Consider the following 11,851-nt stretch of genomic DNA (forward strand, 5'->3'; position numbering starts at 1 on the left):
CCCCACCTCTCCGAGACTGACACTCAGCCTACCAACCAACCCGCGTCACCGGCCAGGGTCCAGCCAATCAGCACCCAGTATCGGGCGGGCCCTGGCTAACCTAGCTGGGATGGAGGGAGGGAAGAGACGCTGAAGGCTAGTAGACGGGAAGGGGCATCAGCCAATCAGAGAGGCTCCTGGAGCCGGACGGCGACTTACAGCGTTACTGAGCAGGCGCACACTCAAGTCTAGGCAGCGCTCATCTGCATACGAGGGCGGGGTCTACGGAAAGGAGGTGGAGCGCTGAAAGGGACCCAAGCACCAGTCAGCCCCTCCTCCCGCGTTAGCCCCGCCCACAAGCCGGCCCAGCGAGGAAACGGCTGCGGTAGGGACGGAGTGATTGGGTAAGAGCCAGCTCTTCGCTCTGTTAGGATTGGTTGAATGAGTCTTTTCGAAGTTTGCAACATCCAATAGAAAGGTGGGAGGCGGAGTTAAAGCGCTAACAGAAGCGTTACTCCGCGAGACTCTCCCGGAAAGTAGTCCCCGCGGTCACAGGTCAGTAGTAGGTGTCTGTGGTCGGCGGGTTGACTGCAGCTCGCGGTGGCCTCACTCCGAGCCCAGGAAGTCACTCCTGTGCCGAGGAAAGAGGCCTGGGAGCGCTCGGAGTGTGCGCAGACCGGAGAAAGGGGCGGTAGCGGAGTGATTCGTAGAATAAGTTCGGCATCGAGGGGCGGGGCCGGGAATTTGAATCGGGCGGCGGGCGGAGGAGGCGGCCGGGCAGAGCGAAAGACAGGGACTGCGCGGGGTGTGAGTCCGAGTCGGCCTCAGGGACCCTGGACTCCTTGTTCGGAGAGCGGTTCCCGGCTACGGGTGCTTTGCCAGCAGAGCCCTTCCGGACAGAGGAGCCGGGGTCTGGAAGCAGCGACCAACGCGACGCTCGCCTGCCTCGGGGCTCTGGGAATAAGCCTATCTGCCTGGCGGGCCTTCAGGTGCGGCGTGAGAGGTAGGATTGCAGCCGCGCTGCCATGGGGCTGCTTCTCCGGGGCGTTTTTATGGAGTTTGTTCGGCTTACCCTGCAGCATAGAGTTAGTACTCCTCTCAGGAGCTGCTCTGGGTGACCAGGGGTGCATCCGGACCTGCTGAGACAATTTCTGGAAATGGAGCTGCGTCTTGAGAGGGGTACCCTTATGATTCAGGTCTTCGCTTCGGTTGAAAAGCCATGGCTTATTCTTTGGGGTCTGCTTTGGTGCCTGAACAGCAGTTTCCTCCATTTCTTTTTGTTTAATTTGGCCTTAAAAGTACGCGCTTTGAGTAGAAGAATGGTTAGCACAGGCTGGGAAGGGTATTGGGACTGAGTAGGAGGGAAGTGGAGATGGTTAACAGGCACAAAAACATAGAATGAATAAGATCTAGTATTTGCTAGCACAACAAGGTGAGGATCCATAATTTAATTGTGCATTTAAAAATAACAGTGTAATTGGATTGTTTTTAACAAAAAGGATAAATATTTGAGATGATGGCTACCTCATTTACTTTGATTTGATTATTACGACTTGCATGCCTGTATCAAAATATTTCACGTACCCCATAAATATATACATCTACTGTATACCAACAGAAATTAAAATAAAAAATGGAACCTGCAACGTGTGTTTCTATGCCAGTATGGACTGTATTACAATTCAGTCTTGAATGAGGTTTGTGATCGAATCACATTCATCTTGCTGGTGGGGTTATTTTTCATTGTTTCTCTTCACCTCTTAGATGGATGCCAATTCAAAAGACAAGCTCCCTGAAACCAAGGAGTCTGCAATGAATAATGCTGGTATGTGATGATCTGCTGCCTCCTTGTGAAGTTGAAGGTTTAGACAGAGAGTTGTCCTCACCCCTACAATATGTCGTGCGTTTCAGGAAATGCGTCTTTCATTTTGGGAACTGGGAAGATTATGACTCCTCAGAAGCATGCCGAATTACCTCCTAATCCTTGCACACCAGATACTTTTAAATCACCTTTGAACTTTTCCACAGTAACCGTAGAGCAATTGGGAATTACACCTGAAAGCTTTGTTAGGAACTCTACAGGTAAGAAAAGTTGTCATTCTATTGTAATGCTTTTCAAGTTTAAACATAACTTTAATGTAATTCAACTTTATTTGTTTATATGTACTGTCATATTATTTTAGGTCCTAAATTGCCTACTCTGCACACTTGCTTCTTCAGGGAGACTTCTGTGCTCGTGCATGGCTCATTTAGCATAGCAGGGATCACAGAATTGCAAGGCACCCAGCATGATAATGTTCTGAAGTCAGAGTCGTGCTTAATGCCAGTACTAGAAAAAAATGTGTGTGAGTCACTTTTTGACCTGTCACATGGGATGCAGGAGGGTGTTTGATACGAATAGTAATAATACATTTTGTTTTCATTTATGGCAAAAATAAGAGAAAGTTTAAGAGCAATTAAGAAAATATAATACTGAAAGATCAGGATGTACCTCCTTTAAAAATCACAAACAGGGCTGGGCACAGTGGCTCATGCTTGTAATCCCAGCACTTTGGGAGGCCGAGGCAGGCAGATAACCGGAGGTCAAGAGTTCGAGACCAGCCTGACCAACATAAAGAAATCTTGTCTCTACTAAAAATACAAAATTAGTCGGGCGTGGTGGCGCATGCCTGTATTCCCAGCTACTCAGGAGTTTGAGGCAAGAGAATCGCTTGAACCTGGGAGGCGGAGGTTACTGTGCGCTGAGATCGCACCATTGCACTCCAGCCTGGGCAACAAGAGTGAAACTCTGTCTCAAAAAAAAAAAAAAAACAGAAGATTGATTCCCACTAATGTCCTTCAAGCAGTAGAAATGAAGTTTACCAGTGAAGTCTGACTTAGATGGAAAAGAAGGAAATACTATATGAGAATGGAATTGGATCAGAGAATAGGTTTTAGAGTTGGAGGATAATGGAAGTCTTGAACATCACAGGGCACTAGACCAGGTGATACATAAGACAGGGTACAAGTGGCACGCCACCCTAACTTGCATTCTCAAGAACATGACTCTTAGACCTTTAAAAAGCTGGATTCATTTTATGTGCTTAGGCATATGTCCAAAATTCAGGATAGTGCCAATGGTAGGTATCAGAAAGAAACCAATCATCTTGAAGAATTAAGAACCTGAGACTGCATGTACCTAGGTGGAGATCTTACCTTTCAGTTGTTGGGGATAAAACTGACTTATTTAGAAAAAGAAAAATCCTGAGTCAAAAGCAAAAGCCATCTGTGTGTAGGAAATATGAAACGAAAATGAAAACTTAAAACGTGTTCATGTATTTATTCCACAACTTTTAATAACTGTTCTATGTACCAGGCACTGTTTTAGAAGCATGGACTAAGTCAGCAGACAAAACAGATTCCTCTTCCACTGACTGTGTATGAACGACTCTGCCAGTAACTCTCTACTGAGCTTTCTGTAGCACATGTTTATCATGTTTTCTCTCTCAGGCTGGTACATCACGCGTATTGGACGTGGTTACTGATGATTGCCTTGTTTTGTTCCAATTTGTAAGAGAGTTTCATTACAGGAAAGTCATCATCCTACCTTAAAAAGTCCAGACGACGTTCTGCAGTCGGTGCTCGGGGCTCTCCTGAAACAAACCATCTGATTCGTTTCATCGCTCGGCAGCAAAATATAAAGAATGCTAGGAAATCTCCTTTGGCACAAGATTCTCCTACCCAGGTATGATTTTCTTCTGAGTTCTGTTGTGAATTCTGTTATGAAGCTTTTGTGCTGTCTTTACACCTTCTAGTGCATCTGCTCTGTTTCAAACCTGGAGAGAGATTTTCTCTGTGTTTTAGATAACATGCAGTTAGCGGCTGGCCGCGGTGGCTCACGCCTGTAATCCCAGTACTCTGGGAGGCGGAGGGAGGCAGATAACTTGAGGTCAGGAGTTCAAGACCAGCCTGGCCAACATAGTGAAACCCCGTCTCTACTAAAAATACGAAAATTAGCCGGGTGTGGTGGCAGGTGCCTGTAATTCCAGCTACTCGGGAGGCTGAGGCGCGAGAATTGCTTGAACCTGGGAGGCAGAGGTTGCACTGAGCCAAGATTATGCCACTGTGTTTCAGTCTGGGCGACAGAGTGAGACTCTCTCAAAAAAAAAAAAAAAATGCAGATAGCATAAATGATGCTGTTGACCATGGGTAATTTTTCTTTGTTTTGTTTTAGAGACGATCTTAGTCGCCCAGGCTAGAGTGCAGTGGTACAATCATAGCTCACTGTAGCAATGAGCTCCTGGGCTTAAGGAATCCTCCCACTTTAGCTTTCCAAGTAGCTGGAACTATAGGCATGTGCCACAGCAATGGGCTAATTAAAAATTTTTTTTTTGTAGAGATGGGGCCTCACTGTGTTGCCCAGGCTTGTTTTGAACTCCTGACCTTAAGCACTCGCTATCAAAGTGCTGGGGTTACAGGTGTGTGCCACAGTGCCCAACCCAAACAAGGGTATTTTAAGAGTTGTGAGACCCTGGATAGAAATAGCTTTCTAGAGGAGCTTTCTATTTTATTTCACAATTTTTTTTTTTCTAGTTAAGATCTAGTTTTCTATGAGGTGAGGCACTATTACCTTTTTAAGAGCTTATCTCTAAGTTTCTAATTTTTTCATGACTACTGTGTGTGGATGTATAGGGGCAAGAGTCTCCAGGGACAAAATGTATTTGGGACAGCCTTGTGGAGAGGAGCAGCTTATTTACCTGCTGATGGGGGTGTATTTAACTATTTTTTCAAATTTTTATTTAAATAATACATGCCCCTAAAAAGATACAGTCTTGTGCTACATAGTGACATGTTGCTCAATGAAGGACTAAATATACAATGGTGGTCTCATAAGATAATAATGGAGCTGAAAAATTTCTAAGGCCTGGTGATGTGGCTCACGTAACATTGTAAAACAATGCATTGCTCGCGTGTTTGTGGTGATGCTGGTGCAAAGAGTTCTACACTGCTGCCAGTTATCTACAAAAGATTATCTACAATACATAATACTTGATAGTAATAATGAATGACTGTTCCTGGTTTATGTATTTACCATAGACTTTGTATCTTTAATTTAAAGTGTATTCCTTCTCTGATTTAAAAAAAAAAAAAGGACCTTAATGTAGTACGTGTGTCGTGCTGGCAGCAGCCTCACATGTTCTCCCTAATCCATTGGCTATCCCACAGAGCAGTCAAGGAGAGGTACTAATTTAAAGTAGAAACCGAATCATTCACCCAGCTGCTCAAAATCTTCCCATGGCCTCCTGCGATCCCTTGAATTAAACCCATACCCCTTCCTGTTGCCTTTGTGTGCCCACTCTGGTCTCTCCCCATCTCCTTCCACTCAAAGGGCATGCTGGCCTTTCTGCCCCATTCTGTTTCCACTTGGGGCCTTGGCCCTTGTTCTTGGAGAGTACCTCCCTCCTGTGACAACTTCCCTTGGACCACTTTCTCATTGTTTTGCCTTCAACTCAGATTTTACTAAAGATAGAGGTCTGTCCTGATTCTAGCTAAACCAGCACTTTTAGGGACTCAGCCACATTACTGATTTTTCTTCTCAATAGTACCTCTTGTACCTGTAACTACATTTATATGTTTTCAGAATTTCACTCTAGACAGTACTTTCCCTGGCCGGATATGGTGGCTCACACTGTAATCCCAGCACTTTGAGGAGCAAAGGAGGGAGGATCATTTGAAGCCAGGAGTTTGAGACCAGCCTGGGCAATATGACAAAACTCCGTCTCTACAAAAAAAATTTTTTAATTAGCTGGGTGTGGTGGCACATGCCTGTAGTCCAAGCTATTTGAGAGGCTGAAGTTGGAGGATCGTTTGAGCCCAAGACACCAAGGCTGCATTGAGCTGTGATTATGCCACTGCACTCCAGCCTGGCTGATAGAGCAAGACCCTGTCTCAAAAAAAAAAAAAAGTAATTTTTCCTAGATCCCAAGCCCCTCGAACAGTTTGTGGTGCATGGAAGGAAGGTTGTTGACTAACCGACACAATTCCTAAGACAAAAACCTCAAAAAAGCAGTGCATTTTAAATATTTCATTTGCTTTATATGTAAACATTGTTCTCCTTCTCCAGTAGAAAATAGAGAAAAAACTATTTTGACTAGAGACACCATTTTTTTTAAGGTAGCATTTCAAAGGTGCTGCATGTTCCTAGGATATTAAACCTGCCCCTACCATGTTCAAATATGAGTACAGAAAAAGCATGTTCAAAGTAAACTGTATGAATTTGAGATCATCTTTTCCCTATTGTTCTATTAGATGAGTTGAGCACAAGCCTTTTATGAATATTATTGCTGTTTATGTCATGAACGTTTATGTCATCAAGCATATTTCAATGTAAAATGTTTTCTTATTATATAATAGAGAATTTGCTTTATACTTAACCGGGAAGAGAATCAAATGTGTGAACAGATCACCATCAAACCTGGCTTCACAATATGAACTGCTTTTTCTCCCTATGATATATATATTTTTTCTGAGACCAAGTTTTATTCTGTTGCCCAGCCTGAAGTACAGTGGCGTGATCTCGACTCATTGCAACCTCTACCTCCCAGGTTCAAGTGATTCTTCCACCTCAGCCTCCCACATAGCTGGGATTACAGGCACGCACCACCATGCCTGGTTAATTTTTGTATTTTTAGTAGAGACGGGGTTTCACCATGTTAGCCAGACTGGTCTCGAACTCCTGACCTCAAGTGATCCTCCCACCTTGGCCTCCCAAAATGCTGGGATTACATGCGTGAGCCACCGTGCCCGGCCTACTGTGTATGATACCTTAAAGGGAGGTAATTTTTACTTCACTTTTTGCCCATTAGTGTAATTTTTAAAAATTGCCACAAACTTTGTGTCGGTGGAAATGTTAGTAGTGCAAGTAATAAAAAAAAATTTAGAGAGAGAACTTCATTTGTAATTTATTTTTTATGTAAACGGAACTCTCCATTTTTATATTACTTGCCTTTATCTGGCACTTCTATCCCTACTAGTATAGATTTCATTTTATCAGTCTCTGGCTGGAACCCTGCTAATGGGGTTTCCATAGAGCTTCTGTGCTTATACCGTCTAACTTTGTATTTTAAGAGAATGGCTGGCTTTCAACCCTACGAAGTAAATATCCTCCAGGTCCCATACAATCAGGAAAATTAACTGGGAAGAGCCAAAAAAGAGAGCAATGCAAATGTGGTATCTGAGTATGTATGGAACTTCTGTATCTCGTTCTGGCCCCTGGGCTGGAGGGCATGTGTAGAGCGGTGCTGCGTAGAAAGAGCTTGGACTGAAGTAGGTATGCTGAGACTTACCTGTGACACAGGCACCATGCAGATGGCTTCCTTTGGATACATCCAGCACAACATTTGGTAAAAATTGCAAACAGGTTCCTCCTGTCCCTTTTTGTTGCACCATCCCAGAGCGCAATGTTTTCTTGGCACCCTCCATCTGCTCTTAGGCTGGCCTCTCAACATTTTTGTGCTAAACTTCTTTATTCAAACTGAAAATGTGTAATTCCAGGGTAAAGAAGCTCTGCCACACTAACTCCTTACCTCTGATCTTCAAAAAGCGTATGTGTACTGTATTTAATTTTGGATTCAAAGGCTGTAGGCCTAGAATATAGAAAGTATGAATTGATTATAGTACTTCTTATATATTTTGTACTTTCACAGGGCAGCCCTGCACTGTATCGAAATGTTAACTCTTTAAGAGAGCGAATATCGGCCTTCCAGTCAGCTTTTCACTCCATAAAGGAAAACGAGAAAATGACCGACTGTCCAGAATTCTCAGAGGCAGGAAGAGAGTCCGAGATGACAGACTTGAGTGAGTAGAGATAATTCGTTCAGTTTTGACTTCAGTATTTATAAAGACAAGCTTCTGAGATATGAAATGATTTAGTGTGAAACCATTCTTTTCAGAACACAGTTATATTTATGAAATGAGACTAACATTAAAAATTTGGGGCATTTCACACAAAAATATGGATTTCTGGTTTCTCTTGGAAAAAAAAATCTGGCATCAGGCATTCCTAATCCTACATTTCCACATGGTTGCAATTAAATTTTAAGTTTTAAAATGTCAGAGATAATTAGCTCATTTCACCTTTACTGTAGAGCTTTTGGCAATTTTGAGTTTACAAATCTTGATTTTTACAGGATTATTATTAAGCTTGGCAAGCATTTAATACATGAAATAAATTCATATAAATTTTATATGAGTACCAAACACCCAACCTTGATGTTAAAAACAAATATATCCAGCCAGGCGCAGTGGCTCATGCCTGTAATTCCAGCACTTTGGGAGGCTGAGGAGGGAGGATCACTTGGGGTCAGGAATTCGAGACCAGCCTGGCCAACATGGTGAAACCCTGTCTCTACTAAAAATACAAAAATTAAGCAGGCGTGGTGGCACATGCCTGTAATCCCGGCTACTGGGGAGGCTGAGGCAGGAGAATTGCTTGAACCCGGGAGGTAGAGGTTGCGGTGATCCCAGATCGTGCCATTGCACTCTAGCCTGGGCAAAGAAGTGAGACTCACTTTCAAAAAAAACAAAACAAAACAAAAAAAAACACACACACACAAGTATATCCAATCTGATAATCTGCTATGTTCTTTAACTCTTGATTGTAATTTATTTGGTTGTTTTTTCAGGGTTTTTTTTTTTTTTCTCCAATCACCAAGCATTTCAGACACCAGAATGTGACAAAATCTTGGTCTTACTGTAATCATTATAACCATTCTCTGGTACTTTACACGCTAAGGTTCCAAATGAGTTTGTTTTGAATTCTTGAACCATCTTTAAGTGCAATTTCAACACCATCCATGAGGATTGCTCTGTTAGCCCAAGACAAGTCCCCCTCATCTGTCTCTAGAGTGCGTGACCCGTTCAGATGTACCGATTTATATTTGTAGTTTGTGACTCACTTATTGTTTCAGTTTTTTCCTGGGTCTTAAAATTTATTTACATCATTATAATTCTGCAGACAGTTCCTTTTTTTTAAGCTAGAAAAAACTGAGGTACATTGTGATTGTCTGTTTCATAAAGTCATACAGAGTATTAGAACATAACCACATCTTTTAAAATAACAGGTGTCGTCATACATTTAAAAAGCGTAAGGTACCATATTAGACATGCGAAAGTATTTTAGTATATCTTATCTTTTCAATAGGCATGTTTTCTTTCCTTTCAGTTAGATTTATTGTTTTGGAATAAAAAAGTGTGCTAGATTTTTCTTTTCATTGATAATTTAGACTCAAGCACTAGATTTTACTAAAATTATTATGATGCACAATAGCCGGGCATGGTGGTTCATGCCTGTAATCCCAGCACTTTGGGAGGCTGAAGTGGGTGGGTCACCTGAGGTCAGGAGTTCAGACCAGCCTGACCAACATGGTGAAACCTCGTCTGTACTAAATATACAAAGATTAGCCGGGCATGGTGGCGTGAGCCTGTAATCCCAGCTACTCAGGAGACAGAGGCAGGAGAATCACTTGAACCCAGGAGGTGGAGGTTGCAGTGAGCTGATCCAGCCTGGGTGACAAGAGTGAAACTCCGTCTCAAAAAAAAAAAAAAGAAAAGAAATAAATATATATATTATATATATGAAAACATTTATGCCTGTGTTGTTTTGTTTTTGTTTTGTGTTTATAGCCAGAAAGGAAGGTCTCAACCTGTGCCAGCAGTCTGGGTTCCCTGCAGTGTTGTCCTCCAAACGTCGGAGAATATCCTATCAGGGAGACTCTGATGAAAATCTAACAGATGCTAAAGGAAAAGTAACTGGTCTCCAGATACTCAATATTGATACAGACAGAGCATGTGCAGTTGAAACTTCTGCAGATCTTTCTGAGGTAATTCACTTACTTTACGCATAGGAAAATGAAGTTTTGGTTTTCTGCATAGGCAGTTTTAACGCTGTCAGTGCCATTCTTCAATTTTAGTACCTTGTTCTGCCCTGTGGTAGCTGGGTGTGTGTGTGTGTGTGTGTCCTACCTGTTAATTTCGTGGTTGTTGGTATTTATCACTTATTAGAGACAGTTTGGATAGCGATCTCACTTTTGACTACTAACCTTACAAAGAGAATAAGCCCTGGGGTCTTCTGTGTGTGAGGTATTCTAGAGGGTGATACTCTAAGAAGGAAGTTACAGTCCTGCCCTCAGGCAGTATTTTTTCTACTGGGGAGCAGGGTATAAGCAGATGCCTTCTATGTGGGGTGTACTCCACAGGCCTGGGAGTCTTGCACTTATGCCTGCCCCTGACTGCTTTCCTTCTGATGGAAATCAGGGTGCCATTCAGCAATTTCTCCTTTGCTCTGCTCACTTCTTTCAAGTAGCTGTAGGGATTTTTGTGGCTTACAACTACCTAAACCCTGTCAAGACGATCAAAAGGTGATATTAGGAGAAAAGTAATACTACTGAAGATCAGCTGACCTGTGTGCACATGTGAACAGGGAGCTGGTCTTTCCTGACGGGCTTTTCTTGCTTCATGCTCCTAGTTCTGATTTGACACACTAGCTCCTCATGTCCTTTGTGAGAGGAGACACCTAACACCATTACAGTTGGAACTGTTTCTGCACCTTCTCTATCACTTAGATCCAGTGCTCGTCCTATTCGTTTTACATGGACTGGCAGAACAAAGATTTGATAGTTATTAGAGATTCTTCAGGCTCCAGTGGATTTCCTTTGTATTTCAGTCACCTGTAATCTCAGCTCCCTCCACCCTGTTCAGGTTGATGTGAAATCCCCACCGAACAGAAGCAAGAGTAATTGTTTGTTATCAGAACTTTGATTAATTGTCTGAACATACATCATGATTCAGATATTATTTCTGAATTAATGTGGCTGTGTTTTCTATCCTAGCCTTTAATGTTTTTCATATCCCAGTTATTGATTTCATTTGGCATTTGATAATTATATAAACTTTATTTTGAGAATTTTCTCTAAACAATTGCAGATAATACAACTCTCTAGGCTATAACAACAAAAATATGTCCTTTAAACTTTTCCTGGGGAATTAAAAGTTGATTTGTCAGATGTTTAGGATGCAGTTAGTATGGATACTTCATTGTTAGATCCTGTACACTTTGAGTTTGTGAGATAATGAAGGTGACTGAACATCAGATTTCCAGGTAATCCATAATGTTTACTCAAATCTTTAAAAAGACATTAGTAGTACTGTAATTAATAAAATGTAATACTCTTTCCATTTTTCCCCAAGAAATCGTCTAAATGTGGTTCAATACAGTCTGGAGTTTTAGTTGAAGAGTCTCTTCCCCTTTCAGAGCTCACAGAGACTTCAAATGGTAAGTAATCTTTTCTTAGTACATGGCCAGTTTCCCGATTCATAGACATTTATGATTAGTGTACCTGTTTGCTAAAATTTGGGGGAAATGAAATTGCTTCCTACTTTTTAGGAGCTCATGGCCTAGTAGAGATGCTTCCGAATTCTTTTTATATGAGAGATATTCTCTTTTTTAAGCTACCTTCAATAAGAATTAGTGAAGTATTTCCAAACTCATGGAATTTAGTATAAAGAGGTAGCACCTGTGAACATATTAACAAGTATTCTTTGTTAGAGAAACCCTACTTGTAATAATTTTATTTGTTTTTAAGCATGTAAAAAGAGTTTTACCAGAATGTAAAAATCATTCTTTCTCAAAATCAGTATGCTTGTACTGAGTGAAGTGAACATTACTAGCAAGAGTTTAGCTTGACTTTTTTTTTTTTTTTTTGAGACGGAGTCTCGCTCTGCCGCCCAGGCTGGAGTACAGTGGCCGGATCTCAGCTCACTGCAAGCTCCGCCTCCTGGGTTCACGCCATTCTCCTGCCTCAGCCTCCTGAGTAGCTGGGACTACAGGCGCCCG

The 11,851-nt window shown here is 42.1% G+C and overlaps 1 protein-coding gene across 2 annotated transcripts in view; it reads left to right on the forward strand.

Moving 5' to 3' along the window:
* Window positions 1-66: 66 nt before the first annotated feature.
* Window positions 67-11,851, forward strand: part of CDCA2 (cell division cycle associated 2) — a 50,055-nt gene continuing 38,270 nt past the window's right edge. For both annotated transcript variants that reach the window (XM_011968843.1, XM_011968844.1), the window contains exons 1-7: window positions 67-982; window positions 1,744-1,804; window positions 1,891-2,061; window positions 3,549-3,703; window positions 7,665-7,815; window positions 9,643-9,839; window positions 11,206-11,290. In XM_011968843.1, the coding sequence (XP_011824233.1) occupies window positions 1,744-1,804; window positions 1,891-2,061; window positions 3,549-3,703; window positions 7,665-7,815; window positions 9,643-9,839; window positions 11,206-11,290 (820 nt within the window). In that variant the 5' untranslated portion in view covers window positions 67-982. The remainder of the gene's footprint in view (window positions 983-1,743; window positions 1,805-1,890; window positions 2,062-3,548; window positions 3,704-7,664; window positions 7,816-9,642; window positions 9,840-11,205; window positions 11,291-11,851) is intronic.

This window comes from Mandrillus leucophaeus, unplaced genomic scaffold (genome assembly GCF_000951045.1).
Source record: "Mandrillus leucophaeus isolate KB7577 unplaced genomic scaffold, Mleu.le_1.0 Scaffold86, whole genome shotgun sequence".
Lineage (NCBI taxonomy): Eukaryota > Metazoa > Chordata > Mammalia > Primates > Cercopithecidae > Mandrillus > Mandrillus leucophaeus.